At 50.9% G+C, this 17470-nt stretch overlaps 1 protein-coding gene across 1 annotated transcript in view; it reads right to left on the bottom strand.

Moving 5' to 3' along the window:
* Positions 1 to 1976: 1976 nt before the first annotated feature.
* CAPN3 (calpain 3) overlaps positions 1977 to 17470 on the bottom strand; it is a 49164-nt gene continuing 33670 nt past the window's right edge. Inside the window, exons 9-24 of the mRNA XM_034994541.1 lie at positions 15367 to 15444; positions 14443 to 14603; positions 13164 to 13333; positions 12821 to 12832; positions 11912 to 12120; positions 11089 to 11125; positions 8816 to 8833; positions 5636 to 5749; positions 4585 to 4662; positions 4167 to 4224; positions 4008 to 4072; positions 3454 to 3522; positions 3285 to 3363; positions 3006 to 3122; positions 2672 to 2730; positions 1977 to 2286 (exon numbers count right to left, since the gene is read on the bottom strand). Of these exons, the coding sequence (XP_034850432.1) occupies positions 2260 to 2286; positions 2672 to 2730; positions 3006 to 3122; positions 3285 to 3363; positions 3454 to 3522; positions 4008 to 4072; positions 4167 to 4224; positions 4585 to 4662; positions 5636 to 5749; positions 8816 to 8833; positions 11089 to 11125; positions 11912 to 12120; positions 12821 to 12832; positions 13164 to 13333; positions 14443 to 14603; positions 15367 to 15444 (1351 nt within the window). The 3' untranslated portion in view covers positions 1977 to 2259. The remainder of the gene's footprint in view (positions 2287 to 2671; positions 2731 to 3005; positions 3123 to 3284; positions 3364 to 3453; positions 3523 to 4007; positions 4073 to 4166; positions 4225 to 4584; positions 4663 to 5635; positions 5750 to 8815; positions 8834 to 11088; positions 11126 to 11911; positions 12121 to 12820; positions 12833 to 13163; positions 13334 to 14442; positions 14604 to 15366; positions 15445 to 17470) is intronic.

Here is a 17470-nt window from a genome sequence, read left to right as displayed (position 1 = left end):
GGAATCAAAACAGTATGGTACTGGCAAAAAACACACCCAGATCAATGGAAGAGAACTGAGAACCCAGAAATAAACCTACACCTGTACAGATAATTTCTGATAAAGAAACCGAGAACATATAATGAGAAAGGACACTCTCTTAAATACATGGTTTTGGGAAAACTGATCAGCCACATGCAAACGAAAGAAACTAGATCATTATCTTATGCCATGCACAAAAATTTATTCAAAATGTATTAAAGGCTTGAATGTGAGACCTGTTCCTAGAAGAAAACATAAGTGGTAAGCTCCATGACAACAGTCTTAGCATTGTTTTTGTGATCAGACTCCAAAGGCAACAGAAATAAAAGCAAAAATAAACAAGTGGGACTTGATAAGCTGAGAGGTTTCTGCACAGCAAAGGAAACCATCATCAAAATGAAAAGGTAACCTACTAAAAGGAAGAACATAATTGGAAACTATACATCTGATAAGGGGTTCATGTGTAAAATATATGAAGAACTCACACAACAACAACAAAAAACAATTAAAAAATGGAGAGAAATAGACATTTCTCCAAAGAAGACATTCAGATGGCCAGCAGGCATGTGAAAAGATATTCAACATCATTAATTATTAGGGAAATGTAAATGAAAACCCATGAGTTATCACCTCATATCTGTCAGAATGGCTTTTATCAAAAAGATTAAAAGTAATAAGTGTCAGTGAGGATGTAGAGGAAAGGGAATCCTTGGACACTTGGTGGGTTATAAGTTGGTGCAGTCATTTTGAAGAACAGTATGGAGATTGTTAAAAAAATGAAGAATGACCGTGTGATCCAGCTATTGAACTACAGAGTATTTGAAGGGTACCAAAACACTAATTTGAGAAGATACCTACACTCCTCTATGCTCACTGCAGCATTCTTTACAATAATCAAAATATGGAAATAACCTAAGTGTCCATCAGTGGATGCGTGAATAAAGAAGCTGTGGTGTATATGTATGGCATACTACTGAGCCATAAAAAAAGAATGAAATCTTGCTATTGGCAATAACATAGGTGGACCTTGAGGGTATTAAGCAGTGAAATAACTCAGAAGGAGAAAAACAAATACTGTATGGTCTTGCTTGTACATGGAATCTAAAAAAACAAAACTCAGATACAGAAAACAGATCAGTGGTTACCAGAGGGAGAGAGGTTTGGAGGGGTGGAAGGTGGGTGATAGGCGCGAAATGGGGTGGATGGTAGGGTGATGGATAGCAAGCAGACTTTTGGGTGATTACTTTATAGTGTCTACAGATGTCCAATCACAGTGTTGTATACCTGACACTCCTCAAAAACAAAAACCACAACTACATCTCTGTTGCATTACACTCAGGTAACTGGCCCCTCCAGTGACAGGGCTGCTCATTTATTCTTGATATTCTATACACCAACAGCTCTTCCCTTTCTTACCAATCTTGAAAAGTATCGGAGTGATTCCTATGTTCAAGAAATGCCAATAGGCACGGTTACCATGGGGTCCAGGTTTTGTTTGTGTGTGCATATGTGTCTCTTGTCTTCTGAAACTCGGGCTCTCTGCATGACAGTTGAGTGTAACATTGGAAGCTACTCAGCCCTGCTCTGGCTGATATTCTAAATGTGAGAAGACAAAACACAACTGAACCAGCCATACACATGCCTTTATTTAGATCAACTCTTTTTCAGAATGCAGCCAAACTTATGAGTCAGACAGCCCAAAGTATCCAGCCCTCTTCCACTGAGCTAGTTTATCCCGGAGCAGGCCCATCCTGAAACAATGAGACAGAACCAAGTGCTAGTTTGGTTACCGTCCCATGGGTGACACGAAGGCGATGGAGGACACTAGCACAGGAAGTGCTGAGTGCCATTGGCAAATGCTTCTGTGAACAGCCTAGGGCAAGCTAAGGAGAGCATTTACTTCAGAGCTGAGGCCACTCAGATCCTGAGCAAATGTCTCAGCTGGGCTACAACTTGCTGAGGCAGACAGACACTTGGCTCCATGTGGCAAAAGGACAAAATTATTCTCTCTCATTTCTTAACTGAAGGGTCAATGTGGGCGTGACAGATCGACAGATGCCCTGAGGCCGAGTGGGGAGTGAAGCAGAGGAGGAACAAGACCGATGAGGTGCCTGGAGGCTTGCTGGGGGGCCGGGCAGGGCGCAGCTACAGTGTCCTTTGAGGTAAGTGGCTCTAGCTATATTGGATGAAATGGAAATCCTGAGTGATCTGTATGGCCTTGGATGAGGCCAGCTTGGTTCAGGCATACATGGTGAGCTGCAGCCACTGAAAGAGGAAGTCCCAAGATCAGAATGCAACCAAGAAAAGAGAGCCCAACCTAAGGGTCTGATAGGGTGGGGGGAGAAGGACAGCCCCAGCATGCCAGACCCTGGGAAGATTTTCTAAGAAGCAGTGGTTTAGGGCCTGCTTCCCCAGTCTCTACTAGGAAGGTATGTTTTCCAGCAGAAAAGCCTTTTAGGATCTGAGTACCCTTTGGAGTCTTCCCCCAGTACTCATTCCCTATGAGCTTGCCTTTCTATTCCTTTCCTAGGCCATCCCTCCCCCAGCATTTGGAAGTGAGGAGCACACAGTGCCTCCAGTCGCCCTCACTGGCTCCTCTACCTGGAATTTTAAGGTACAGGGTGAATATACTGCTTCTATTAGGCTTTACCTCTAGAACGTTGAGTTTGATGATACCGTCTCCATCCTTGTCAAATGCATTAAAAGCTCCTGTGGGGAAGAACACAGGCAGTTACGGGCTCACTTCCCCTCCACTACTGTAACTTCTCTTCAGAAGACCATGTGCTAAGTGCTGTCCTTCAGCACAAAAATGTGCCAGGCAGAGTATGCACAATCACCCTCCCTTTACCAGCCCATTCTGAGCTTAAAGTGGGCCTTTGCCTTTGTTCAGCTTGGAGAGAGTAGACTGGAAGATGGTCAGGCCAAGATTTTCTACCGCTGCTGCCGTCCGGCCCCAGGGTGCGGAAGGGCGGCCCCCCACTTACTGAACATGCCCTCCAGCCTGACGAAGCAGCAGATGAAGCTGTCGAAGTCGATGTTCATGTGTTTGTCTGCATAGCGCATGGTAATGATGTCGTAGAGCTGGCTGTTGAGGTGAAAACCTGTGGAGGGCGGCGTGGGGAAGGAGGAAGTAGGCTGAGTCCTTGCCTGCATTCTGTCCTATTCCCTGCCTCTCAGCCACCCCGTGTCCCTCCTCTGTCCCCCCAACCCACTGATTCCACCAGCCCTGTCCACGTCCCCGCCCCCACTGTCTTCCCCAGCACCTGCGTCATTGACTGCATTTCGCATCTCATAGCTGTTGATGGTACCAGACTGGTCTGTGTCATAGTGTTTGAAAATTCTCTGGCAACAGAAAATTTGCAGACAGAGGTCACACAGTAAACCCCTGAATTAGCCCCCCTCCTTCACTCCCATGCTTCCTTCTCTTCTCACCTGCCAGGCTTTAATCTTCTTCCAGAGGTGGTGGAACTCTTGCAAGTTCAGTCTCCCAGAGCCGTCTGTCTGGAGGAAGGAGGTCAGGGCTACAGGACACGCATAGCGAGATCCCCCTGGACTGGGAGGAGGGGGTTCTAGCGACTACAGGGAAGGTCACCTCACAGGAAGGCTCTGCCCCAGGTAGCCTCCCACCGCCCTGTCCTGGTATTTAACCCTCCCTTCCACGCCTCTGCAGTCAGAGTTCGTGTCTGCTCTAAAACCCAGGGAGCCTGTCTCCTCAGGACCATGTTGGCTTGGACCAGGCCCTAGGCAGAATCCTAGGCCTAAGGTGAGGGCAGAGGTTAGGAGCTGGTTATAGCCCAATGTCCTGCCCAACTGTGCCTCCTCCAACAGCCCCCTTCAGACCAGTAGCTCAGGACCTCAAGTCCTCCCTTAGGCACAAATTTGGGCCTCTCTTTCTGACTGGGCACCCCTTGTTGCCTTGGCCCCCGTGGGCTGCACAGGGGCTGATGACAGAGAAGCATAGTGGGGAAGAGCGGCAGGAAGGATACATCCATGAGGGCAATCATGCTACGGCAGGACTCCAGCGTGAACCCTTGTGTCTTCAGGTCCTTATCTGGGCGGTAGGGAAAAGAGTGAGGAGCTTCTTTCAGGTACCTGGACACCCGCTCCTGCCTGCCCATCCTCCACATACACTGTGAGCCACTCACGTTTGTTCACAACCGTGTTAAGGATATTCTTGAGCTCATCTGCACAGACCTCCATGTCCTGAGGAGGAAGGGAGTAGAGAAGAACAGTTCTAGAGGGCAGCTCCTGATGGAGCACAGGGTTTGCAAAACAAGTCCCCGTGCTTGTCAAGTCTCCCTCACTGCCGTGCCGTCCTGGGAAGCCGGGGCTTTTCCAAGGAAGACACGGCGCCCTCCGCGTCCAGACTGCAGTGGGCAGCTCAGGGCAAAAAGGCCTCTGAGCCACCCAAGCGGATGATGGTCTAGGACCTGACTGGTGGGTTTTTTCTGTGCTACACATACATAGCCCCTGCTTCCACCAAAAGCCTAATGACCCCTACTGAACAATAATGAAATAACCAGTCATTTGAGCAGGAGAGGAGTCAGGGTCGGCAGTACTCACATCGCCTGCTATCTGCCTAAAAATGTTCCGGAATTGCAACTGCTCCTCACTCTCTTGGTCAGTGTTGCCAGGCCGTGGCTGTGGAAGCACAAAGGAAAACTGGTTCACAGGTAATCAGGGAGATGGGCAGATGCAGGAGGAAAGTTCTTTCAGGGCCGAATGAGCCAGAGTGCCTAAACAGGCCTAGGTGGCAGCAGGAGCTGGGTACAGGACAAAGGCTTTTCTTTCTTAGTTGAGCCTAGTGAGCTGGAGTGAGAATCCTCTAGGCCCCAGTGACCGTTCATTCCAGACATCCTAGCCAGAGAGCTTACGTCAGCCATGCAGACATGTGGACAGCCCCCTTGGCCCTCTCTCCCCACCCCCACCAGCTAGAGCCTTCCCCCCACTGTTTTCAACTTGACCTTCTCAACCAGATGAGAAGGACAGAGGGGACCAGAGCATTCTGACACCTCCAGCCACCTGTGTCCACCTGTGTCTTCAAGGCTAAGTCCTCAGAGGACCCCCCACTCCGCTGCATGGACACTGCAGCATAGAGGACGTGGCCCTGGCTTTGTCTGTGGGCTTTGGTCCCTTAGCCTCAGCTCCACTAAGCTTTCTATGCCCCCTTCTCCCCACTTCAATAGAATACCCTTCCCTGGGCTCTGCGGGCCTCCATTTCTGAGGTCCACCCCCTTTTCTGCTACTATCCTCTATCCTCTCACTGTCAAGAGCTCGAAGATACCAGGAAACAGGGGTTGCTCTGTCTTGGGCTCTCTCAAGCTGTTGCGTCTCAGACTTTGCCTCCCCTTTCCTTCACTGTCCGGGCTGGGGGCTCCAGCGGGCAGGCTCAGCCTGTCCTTCCCAAGCCCAGGACTGGTGTGGAATGGCTGCCAACCCCCAAGACATTCACCCAAGCAGCACCCCAAATTTTAGGAGAACTTGATGAGAGAAAAGGTCAGTGGGATACATCCAAACCTCCAGATGCTATAGGGACACCCCACCCTACAGCCCCTACAATCCAGAGGACCCCACGGTACGCTGGCCACCCCATTCATGCCACATGCTCAAAAACCTGTGGGGATTTCTCTTGCTTATCAGGGCTCGTTTTGTCTTTGCCCTCCTCTGATTCCTGGTCCACACCCAGTTCCTTGTTGCTGTTTGCTCTGTCCGAAACGAAGATGATGGGCTGGAGAGAAGAGGGAAGTGGGGAAGGGGCAGGAAGGAAGCAGGGATTACAGGCTGAGCGGGCATGTGGATGCAGCCTCCTTCCTGGAGCAGCTTTGTCCAATGAAGAGAAGAGCAGAGTTGGGAGCTCTTGAACCTCAGTCCCAGCTCCATCCCTGCCACTAGCAAGCTGTCTGTGATTTGGGGAAAGATGCTAAGTCTTGATGGGCCTCCATTGCCCTGCCTTTCAAGCATGTTTCAAGTAAAAACATGGGTTGAGAGCAGGTAGATATGACTTCCAGTTTCCCCACTCATTAGTTGTGTGTGCTTGGGCAAGTTTCTTCACTTCTCTGAATATCTGTAAACTATAGAAACTATCTCAGTTCCTTATCTCCTGATGGTGGAGCTCTGAGGGTTAAACAAGGCCGTCAGTACACGTGAAAATGCTAAGAATGTTAGAAGCAGTGTGATTTAGTGCAATGATTTTCAAATATCATGAAGGCTTTTTTTTTTTTCAAATGGAAATACTGTTCAAATTAAATTTCTCCAGAAGCCCAGTGTATATGAAGTCATTAAGAACAAGCTTCTCTGCTCAATGAAGAGGGTAGAGCTTTTTTCCCTCAGCACACCCATGTCACCCATGGTAGCTGGGAGGCACTGCCAAGGAACCTCTACGACTCTGCAGAGGACAGACTGAAAAAAAGTCTCAGATTAGTGGCACGGTCGGTGGGGGAGAGGTCAGAACACTGAGCTGGAAGTCCAGCGCTGCCCTCACATACAAGCAATATCCTCTCTGGCCTCAGGTTACTCATCCATTAATGTGGATGACAAAACCTGCTTGACCTTTCCCATAGGGCTCTTGGGTGGGGGTGCGCATGAGATACCGAGTATAAAATTGTACTGCAAAATATTTCACTCAAGACATGCTCATGCAAGTGAAGAGGACACAAAAAGAGTAGAGAGCAGTTGCCATGCTACGTGGATCCTAGCTGGAGCCATACGCCGCACAGGGAAAACTAGAAGAAGGCTAGGGCGTCAGGGCTGTGGCTGCCGTGCAGAAAGCAATGGGGCAATCAGTCTCTCAATGCAGAAAAGCAATCTGACCAGTTTCTGAATCTCCGTCTGCTTTCCCATGCTATTCATCTAGAACAGCACCATGGGCAGACCTGTGGAAACAAGCTTCCAGAACTTTGGTTCCCAGCAGGCCCCAAAGGCCCTGGCTTGCCCTGCCTTTCAAGCAAAGGGTCTTGCTCAAGCAACTGATTCTTGTAGGGGTCCTAGAGCCAGTGTGGATCACAGTTGGAGGGGAAATGTGTGCCTCTGGACGTGGTGTGTCCATGGGTCACCCCTGCTAAGGCATACGTCTCCGGGCCTAAGTGTGGGTCTGGATAAGACAGGTCTTGGAGTGTAAGGAGCCTGAACCAGATTGGTGAGGGCAAGAAACATGGTTTAGAGCAGATAGATATGGCTTCCAGTTTCCCCATTCATTAGTTGTGTGTCCTTGGGCAAGTTTCTTCACTTCTCTGAATATCTGTAAACTATTTATAGAAAGGGAATGATAATAGCACCTACCTTATAGATACTGTTGTAACAGAAAGCAGTGTATGTTTTACCCCTAGCACAGTGTCTCATATGTGGTAGGTGCTTGATCAATGTCAGCTCTGATCTACACCAGCTTCAGTACTCAGAGGACCTCTATGTTGGATCTTTCCAGGAACCACCATAAACACTAACACCAAACCTTGTCTGATGGCCTATGGCTACTACCTCATGGGCTTGAGGATGCTCAAAGGTCAGTCATTTCCGGATGGCACTCTGAGTGGTCAACCCAAAATTTGGAAAGGGTTAGCCATCATGGGTAGGCCCTGGAGACCATGGGAAGGTTATGGGGTAAATGGAACAAGGATGTAGGAGGGAGTTGGAATTGCTCAACAACTGTAGTCTTGAATTCTAAAATCACACAAAGGGAACAGTGCCCCTGGTCCCAGATGAAAGCTTTGCTCGGAGGCCCCTGAGATGCTTTAAGCACACATGGTCGCCTTTAGCAACAGTGTCCTTACAGCCGAGTGGTTATAACCAGGACACGTAGGAGGAGATCTTAGAGGCCCTGGTGAATCCATAGATCACCACAACCTACCAAGACCCCAAGAGGGGAAGCTGCCCAGGTAGCTCTCATTCCCCATTAAACCAGTCAGGTTGATGAGCTCCTCTGGGGCTGTGAGGGTGAAGATCTCTTCCCTCTTCCCCACTGCTAGCTGGACACAGCATGCCAAGTCTGTTGGGTCCCATGGCTTAGCGGAGCCTGCGTTTGGAACGAGAGGTCACTTGTCTAGAAGGGGATTTGGAGCAAGAGCTTCTCCTGGAATAAGAGCCCTGGCAATGACTTAGCCTCTCTGGGCATCCTCTTCTGCTCTAACCCCAGCAGGCCAAGGAAAAAGGAGGAGTGGGGAGCAGGCAGGGAAAAGAAAGGAGGGAGAAGGAGCAGTCCTGTCTACAGAGCAGGTGGCTGGCATCTTGAGACCGTCTCCTTGGAAACCCTCACACACCTATCTCACTGTACCCTGAGAAACAACCAGCTGCCATTCCCCCCAAGAATCAAGCCTTGCTTAGCAGAGCCAAACCCACTTCTGAGAAAGAAGGGGTGCTCCTTCTGGTTTTTGCAAGAGGTCTGTTTTCACTGGTTGGCCATCCCCTCCCTCCCTCATTGGAGAGGTGGGCATGGGGGTGCCGAGCAGACTCTGGGCAGACTGCCCGGCTCCCAGTGCGGGCTCTGCCACTTACTGGCTCTGTGGCCTTAGACAAGTCAGTTCATCTGTACCTTGTTGTCCTCTGGAAGTGGGGATACTAACAGTACCAGTCTCACAGGGTCGTTGTGAGGATTGAGTATATCCATGCAAAGCACCTGGAAGAGTGCCTGGCATGCAGCCTTCCCTTGGCCAGTGTAACATTGGTCCACACCCAGCAGCTGGGCCCAGGAGGGCGGGGGGGGGGGGCAGTGAGGGAGGAGGCAAGTCTGGTACACATGCTGTCACACACACACATGCACAAACACCCTCTGCTGTCTGCCCACTCACCCTGTTACACCCACCTTGATTTTTTTCTTTTTCTGCATAAGGAAAGGAAACAATAAATGCAGAATAAGTGAAAGTCAAGTTTCCAGAAAACCCAGTGGCTTTTGGCTTCCCTGTGACCTGGTCCTCAGCTTCGGGTGAGGTTCCGGGGTCCAGGAATCTGGGCTACACAGAACCAAAAGAGGCCTGGAGGGTGAAGGGAGGTGAGAATTTTCCGGGCTCAGAGACTGGCGGCTGCCCTGGCGGCAGCTCTGGTTTATAGTCCACTCCTATTCTGGACACCGCCCAGGAAAGGGATCTTCTGGCTAATGTTTTGTATTTTTTTTTAATTTATTTATTTGACAGAGAGAGAGATAGCGAGAGAGGGAACACAAGCAGGGGGTGGTGGGAGAGGGAGAAGCAGGCTTCCCGCGGAGCAGGGAGCCGGATGCGGGGCTCGATCCCAGGACCCTGGGATCATGACCTGAGCCGAAGGCAGACGCTTAATGACTAAGCCACCCAGGTGCCAGTGTTTTGTATTTTTAATGGAAGTTAGTTACTAAAACACCAAAAGAAGTGGCTCACCCAAATTGGCCTAAAAATGAATTTTGTTTGATTTACAGAGTTTTGGGTTTTGTTTTCTTTTTTGTTTTTTTCTGTTGTTGTTTTTGCAAATATTTAACATAGGGAGAGACTTAATATGGAAATCTAGGTTTTGGGCTTTAAAAAATAAAACTAGAAGGTCTGGCAGGCTGCATGTGCCTGCGACCCGCTGTGGCAAAAATGGGGAGCTGAGAGTAGCTGCTGTCTGCGCCCTCCAGATGCCACAGTCACCATCACTCCAGTTGTCCCTCCAACACTGAAGCTTAAGAGTCAGTTGAGAGCTGCAGGCCATATGCGTGTGTCCAGGGACATCCAAACCCCCACACCTGCCTGCCCTGTTCAGGTGGCATGCCAGTTCCCATACTCTCCTGAGTTTGAAATGCCTGATAAATACACTACCCTGATGACTAATGTTTAAAAGATAAGAAGAGGGGCGCCTGGGTGGCTCAGTGGGTTAAGCGTCTGACTTTGGCTCAGGTCGTGATGTTGGGGTCAAACCCTGCATTGGGTTCCACATTCAGGGGAGTCTGCTTGTCCCTCTCCCTCTCCCTCTGCCCCACCCCTTGCGTGCTCTCTCTCTCTCTCTCAAATAAATACATAAAATATTTAAAAATATATAAAATAAAAGATAAGAGCAGAACCAAATGCACTTAATACTAAAACCAGTGTCCCGTGATAATTCAGAAGGCACTTGGACAGGGTCAGGATTAGAACCGTGAGTATGACTACCCAGAAGACAGTTCGGTGGGGCATTTGCTGTCCTCTTATTGGCCAAAGTCACACAGCACAAGGGACTGGTTTACAAACCAGGGCCCCAAGGCCCAAGGCAGGCACAAGACTCCTTAATACAAGGAGACACCACATAACGCCAACTCTGTGCTTGTAACTCTGGGATTCACATCCCTGGGAACAGGTCTCGGCATGGCGACCAAGGAAAGAGCCTGAGCCTGGGCTCCAGGAATCTGGATGTCAGTTCCAGCCCTGCCACCTGTGAGCTCTGGGAACTCAAGGGAGCCATTTAACCCCACTGAGCCTCTCCTCCCTTACTTTAATGCCAGGGATAATAATCTTATTGCATCTCAGAAACCTTGCAAGAATCAGGTGAGGTAATGCACGGGAGAAGTACCTTGTAAGATATAAAGCCCATGACTAATAACCACCATGTGGGAGCCCATGCTGTGCCAGACACTTCACATACATGATCTCACAGATTCCAACATCACAAAAGCCTTGCAAGGCACCTCCTATTATCCCTATTTGACAGAGGAGGAAAACTGAGGGGTTATGTAACTTGTCCAAATCACCCAGGTGGTAGGTGGAGGACCCAGGTTTTGACACTGACTCCAAAGCCAGTGTGTATATTATGTATCTGAGATTGGCCCTCATAATGCAAGCTAGTTGCTGCCCTTGGTGTCCCTTCCTATGGCCTTGACCCCTCCCTCTAGCAGTTCAAACCGCTTCTCCCCTCTAGGACTCCCTTCTGCATGTCCTAGCTCCTGGGCTATGTGACCCCAGCGCCATGAGGCCTGTTACTCTAGTCATGGCAAAGAAAAATTGCAAGAATGTGAAAGAATTGCTCTGCATGCCCCCCGACTCCCATCTTCCTCTGCCAGTACCCTCTCTCCCCTCCCCCCACCCTTCTCTCCCTGCCTGGGTTAGGGAAGGTGACCTTCGGGACCTTTTCACACATTAGAACCAAACCACTCACCACTGGCCGATCCACGGAGATTGTATTTTCAACTTCCCTGTGAGAAACACAAATGGTTGGGGGGAGGGTCTCAGTGTCACCAGGAGCAAGCAGGAAGCACAGAGAGGATTTGCTCAGGTCACGCAGCTTCTCAGAGCCAGATCGGGACTGACCTCAAAGGAACCCCAGGACCTAATTCTCCCACCGCAGGAACCAGCCTCATGTCGGCACCAGCCCCAGCAGCCAAGGGCACACACATGGGTTCTTGTTGGCTTTGCCCAGAGCTCCTCAAATTCAGGCCCAGCCACCTACCCAGGGACCTTGTGTTTCTTTCAAGGGCAGAGTTCAGAGGAGTTGGGCTTATGAGCTCATCTGCAGTGACCAAAAATGCAGGATATGGCCATGCTGACTTCCCTGGCCACCTTACCTAAAAATTCCATCACCCCCAATGCCTCCTCTCCCTGTTCCCTACTCTCTCTCTTTCTTCTTATCACTTATCTTCCTCTAACATATATATGTGTGTGTTTATCCCCATGCCTTGTCTCCTGTTAGAATGTTAAACTCCATGAGGGCAGGGATTTCTTTGTTTGATTCACTGCCTATCCTCAGTGCCTAGAAGAAGAGTGCCTGGAACATAGCAGATGCTCAAGAAGTATCTGTGGGATGACAGACTGACTGAATGGAGGAGGTGGGGCCAGTGGCTCGGGAGCAGGGGAAGAGGGGCAGCCTGGTCAGCCTATCCAGGACTTCTAGAGGGGACTGGCCCAGCTACCTCATGCCTCCAATCTCTGGAATGGGCTGCATGGGCTTTTAGGGACAGGTGGGGAACGGGGGGCTGACTCACTCAGAGAGGTTCCTCTTTTCGGAGAAGACCCGGAGGATGAATTCTCCCTCCTGGTGGGGCTCATAGGTGGAGGGCACAATGACGTACTCGCTGGGAGGCAGGCGGAAGCGCTCGGACACCTCTCGCATGTTGATGTAGGTTTTGCTCCTGGCCTTGGAGGCATTGTACAGGAAGAAGTCCTTCTGCAGGTGCTGTTTGTTCCCGTGCATCTGATGGAGAGAAGAGCCAAGGGACTGAGCTCCTTGCGAAGGACACCCAGTCCTGCTCACAGCCCCCTGGGGGTCTCTTCCCGACTCCCTGGTCACCCAGTTCACAGTCATGACCTACCTACCTCCGACTCCCAAGGCCTCAAATAGCTCAATATCCCTGGAGCTCCCTACCCCATTTCCTCCTCCTTTTCTGTTGTGATTCAGAAGTGAAGGCCAAGTCTATCATTCCCCCACTTACCGGAACTGCTGCTGGTCAGCTCCAAATCACCTCCAGGCTGGGGAAGGACCCCAAGGAGGCAGGAGGGGCCTTGGCTGGGGTCTGAGGGAGGCGATTCCTCCATCCCAAAGAGGGCAGTCACCCTCAGAATGTGTCTCTGTGACTGTGTGTGTGTGTAATTGTGAGTGCAAATGTGTATGAGTATGAGCAATTGTGTGCACATGCGTGTGAGACATGAATATGAATGTGTGAGAGCATGTGTGTGACTGTCTGTGGTGGGAAGGGAGAAAGGGCACATCATGACGGTGACAGTCGGGAGGTCACCCTGAGGCACCCTCTCTGGGGTTCGTGACACAGGCAAGACCCTCCCCTATCATAGTCCTGCCGTCAAACCCCACCAGGAAGCTTCCCGACGTGCCACTGATGGACACAGGACCCCCGGGCAATGCTGCACACAATTGTTGGCCACTGCCACTTCTATACCTCTTTGGGAACCTTGGGGAGAAACAGAAAAAAGAAGATGCTCAGATTCTGTGGATTTCACATCTGAATCGGGATGAAGAGCACGCAGGAAGGGAATGCCAGCAAGCATGGAGTGAATGCAGAAGCCTGATTTCCCACCACCTATCCAGCCAGCCCCAGCCCCACTCCGCCTCTCCCATCCCGAGTTTTTTTCCTCCTGTGACAAATATCTAAGAGCTTCTGACACAAGTGGGCCTGATACCAGGAGTTCTGGGGGTCACTGAGTACTGGGGAAGCCCCCGAAACCCTCCCCTCTGAGCAATGTATGTGTGTCTGGGGCTGAAGCTGGTCAGGAGCTGCACACCTCGTAGATGGCAAAGCCAATGGTGAAGAGGTTGGCCCCCAGCTTCCGGTCCTTCCGCCGGTTCTTCTGCATCAGGGCCACCAGGAAGCTGCAGATCACCTCAGAGTCGTCGGGGTCATCGTCCTCCTCCAGGAGCTTCAGACGGTACTGTGGGTTGGTCCAGAAAGTGTCTGTGCCCCCCAGGAAGGAAATGTACGTTCGGATCTGCCTCTCAGAGAACGGGCAGGAAGAGGAATAAGACAGAGGGGACCTGCTTATCTCCTGCCTCTAGGTGCTCAATAAATACAGAAGGAGTGATTCCGGCATTTGTCAAATGATGTGGGGGGAGCAGTGGGTAGCCTTGACCTTTCTACAGATGGAGCCCCACTGCTTGGCTGTTTGGCTCCTCCTCCCTCTCTGAACTGTGATTCTCAGTCTCTGCTGATGGCTTCCCTTTCCTCGCCTGCCCTTGAAATGCTGTTGGTCCCTGGGATGTGGGCTTAGGCCTCCCTCCCACCCCACTGTTCTGCGACCCTACACCGTCTTATCCACTTTTTAACTGTCCCTGCATAATTTCGATGCAGATCCCAGCCCCCATCTGCATTTGACTCCCTCCCTCCCTCCTTCCCTACCTCTGTCCCTTCTGTCTTCCCTCCTTCCTTCTTCTCTTCTTTCCATCCTCTCTTCCACAAATATATGTTGAGTTCTAATCATACAACTGAGGACCTCTAATCTGTGCATCCGATTCTCTGTGACACATCTTCACCTGGATATTCTACAGGGGCCTCAAACTTCCCATGTCCCCAGCTCAACTCCCCTCCCTACAAGCCCACGACCAACTCCACCGAAAAGCCAACAACACGCTGAGTTTTTTCTCCTGTGTGTCTTATGTTGCGACACTGACCCCATCCCCTCAGGCCCCCCCAAACTGGGAAACTTGAAGTCACTCTTCAGGGACTTCACCCAATATTCTGTCCCCTGAATCTGCCCCCTTCCCTCCATCTCCACTGCCAGGGACTTGCTCCGGCTCTCATCATCTCTGGCTTGCACCCTTGCCGTCGCCGCTAACTCTGGGTTCAGTCCCATCCTCAGCATTAGGAATGCAGCATCGTTCTGACACGGTGTCCTGCTTAAAAGTTGTTACCAGCTCCCTACTGCACGCTCCTCAGCCTGGCCGTCTCCTTCTCGGTAAAATGGGGAGGGTTTCGTAAGACGAGATACCCCCGGGAACTTAGTACAGACTCAGCTCCCCCTGGAACTGGTTCTGCGCGGCCCTTCCGCCATCCCGAGCCTCTCCCACCTGGGAAGTTGCGGCAGCCTCCGGCAGAGCAGCCCCTCACCCAGCGGCCCTCATTCACGGACACCGTCCACGTCTGCAGCTTGTCGGACTCCAGGGCATCGGCTGTGAGGTTGCAGATCTCCAGCTTCGTGAAATGGTAGATGAAATCGTCATACGACATCCTGAGGGGTTGGAAGAGAGAGACCCATGGGGGAGGCTGGGACGAGCGCAGCGCGATCAGACAGTTCAGACAAACTCGGGCACGGCCCCAGAGAGGACCCTGTCTCTCCTCGTTAGGGTGCACACTATCTGTTCTCATGTCTGCACCCCAAACTAGCATCTCGTCCGGTAATGACTCAAACTTCTGTGTCCTTGATGGCAGAGCTTGGCAGCATTTAGTTCTCCAATGGAACCGTGTCCCTCTGCACTGGACCCAGGCACTGTGCTGGGCTCAGCAGAAAGAGAGACAGACAACTAAGCAAGCAATTTCGAGGATGATGAGTCTCACTAATTAATCCCAGGCCTGGGCAAAACAGGGGATCCTGAAGAAAGTTCCCTTTAAGCTGAGACTTGAGGGCTGAGTAGAAATGATCTGAGTGAAGGGTGAGCATGGCATTGGGTGAGCAAAGTAGGGCTGCCTTGGCTCAGAAGACAGCTCTGCAAAGGCCAGGGGGCAAGTAGCTGGAGCTGCGTGTGCCACAGAGGGGCACAGGTGAGGCAGGAGCCACATCATGCTGGCCTGGTCCCAGGCTCAGTCACCACCGTGACCTGGTCGGCTCCTCTCAGAACCCCATCCTTGCTGGGCCTTGGACTGGAGGAGGAGAGCAGGGCCCAGATCTCCTGAGGGCCGGGGTCTGATGGCCTCTTTCCGGGGATTGAGGTTTGAGATTTCAGCTCCCCGCCTCATCCCTCACCCTTCGGGGTCCTCCTGGGTCTTGGACTCACCAGAACTCTCCATCCTCAGTGACCTGGTGCTGCAGACGAGCCTTCTCAGCTTTGTCCACAAAGCTCCAGTCCTTCCAACTGGAGGGAAAATGGAGGAATTAGGGAAGGAAGAAGAAGGGGAGACCTGATGTAGGTTGGTGCAGGAGGTATCAAGAGAAATATGTTGAAAGACTAGCCCACCTCCAAATTGCAGCAGGCATGAAGCATCAAAATGGAAATCTGATCTGATCCCCTCCGTGTAAAACCCAATAATGGCTTCTCACCATCCGCAGGAGTAAGACCTTAAATGGGTTTGTAAGGGCTTGATCCCTCTCTGGCTCAGTTTTTTGTTTTTTGTTTGTTTGTTCGTTTGTTTTTATCCCCCCTCACACTTTAAAGGTTAAGAGTTGACCTCTGGAAATAGACAAACTGGATTCCATTAGTTGTAGTTTTTTTTTTTTTTTTTTAAGTAGGCTTCATGGCCAGCAGGGAGCCCAACATGGGGCTTAAACTCACAACTCTGAGATTAAGACCAGAGCTGAGATCAAGAGTCGGACACTTAACAGACTGAGCTACCTGGGCGCCCCTCAGGATTCCATTTAATAATACCAGTACTAGCTGCGTAACCTTGAGCATGTCGCTTAACCTCTCAGCGTCTGCTTTCCCAACTGCAAAAGGGGAATGAGTATTATCATCTACTTAGAGGGCTGCGATGAACAATGAATGAAATAACGCATGCAAAAGTTTTAGACCAGTGCCTGCCCTCCAATAAATAACTGTTTGAGTTCTGAGAAGAAGACCAAGCATGTAAACATTTCCTTTCTCCTGCCACCTCAGGAAATAGCCTGGCTGCGTGTTTCTAAAGGCTGGCTGGTTTTCCATACTCTCCTCAGGAGGGAGGAAATGAAGCACATGTGTGTTTCAGTCATGCTGAGGAGAATAAAGCTAAACTGGGTTGTCCTTGGCAAGGTAAGGGATTGAGGAAGGGCTTGGGGTCAGGGAATGCTCAAGGGGAAATGGAGGTTCCGGAGAGCAGAAGGAGGGACCCAGAGCAGGGAGGGTGGTCTCCTTGAGTGACCCAGAGATGGGCCCCACTTGTCAGCAGTCCCAGCGTGGAGGCATTGGCAGGATGTGGGTTAAGGCTGGACACCAAACTATGGGGCTGGAGAACACAGCGAGGGTCCCTGTGGGTGACCTGGGCTAGCGGGCCGCTGACGGGGCCCCGAGGGCCTTCCCAGAGCAGAGAGCCTAAGTCCTATGTGGCTCTCTCTGGCAAACTTTCTCTACTCTTCCTATCCCACTCAAACTAGGTGAGGGACTCCCCCTTTGGGACCTTTATCTTCATTATTAGTGGTCGTTTTGTCCTTCCCACTGGAACTTAAAGTTCACAGGGGCAGGGCCTGTGCCTCCCTGTTCATTTCTAAGTCCCCAGGTAGTAACGTCTGGGCACAGAGGAAGTGACAATTTGTCTCACTGCTGAGGGAAGGAATGCCGCAAATGTCTGCAAGAGGCAGTAGGAAGACTAGAGTCAACAGATTATCCCAGTCTCTCCGGGGAGGCTGCCTGTTCAGGGAATATCCTCAGTGCCCAGACCTGTGCCTGCTGTCCAGCAGGTGCTCAGTGATACTAAGTGAAGGTAGAGCTGAATGAACCAGCAATGCTGGTGCCCTGGGTGGAGGTAAGCCCAGGGGCTGAAGAGCGCACGCGCAGCTACACAGTCCGGCTATGTCCTCTCGGGAATGAAAGAGCTCGAGGGGCTGCCCCCCACTCAGTGAGGCAATTGGGATCCAGTGATTGCGTGCACTCTAAAAGCTTTGTAAATGTTTTCGAGCCATCATACAACTTGCCTGTGTTTGTTACTTTTGCTGCACCCGGTTCATTCCTCTTGGTGATAAGCAGCAAGATCTTTCAGGCGCAGCGAAGGAGAGGAAATCTTAGCACTAGCTAGGCACTCTCCAGCTTACCATGTAAGTGGTAACATTGCTCCCATTTTACAGATAAGGAAACAGAGAAGGGAAATCACTCCTCTAGTCCAGACCCCTGCCTTCAAACTTTGCTTCTACCTGGACCTAGCCCATGCTTTCTAGAATCTTTCCTTTTCAGCCAATGGCCATCAGTGAGGTCT

Source organism: Mirounga leonina, unplaced genomic scaffold, assembly GCF_011800145.1.
Source record: "Mirounga leonina isolate KUSES-001 unplaced genomic scaffold, KU_Mleo_1.0 Mir_91, whole genome shotgun sequence".
NCBI lineage: Eukaryota > Metazoa > Chordata > Mammalia > Carnivora > Phocidae > Mirounga > Mirounga leonina.
Note: the sequence above shows the minus strand (reverse complement) of the source record. Positions and strands in the feature narration are given on the sequence as shown.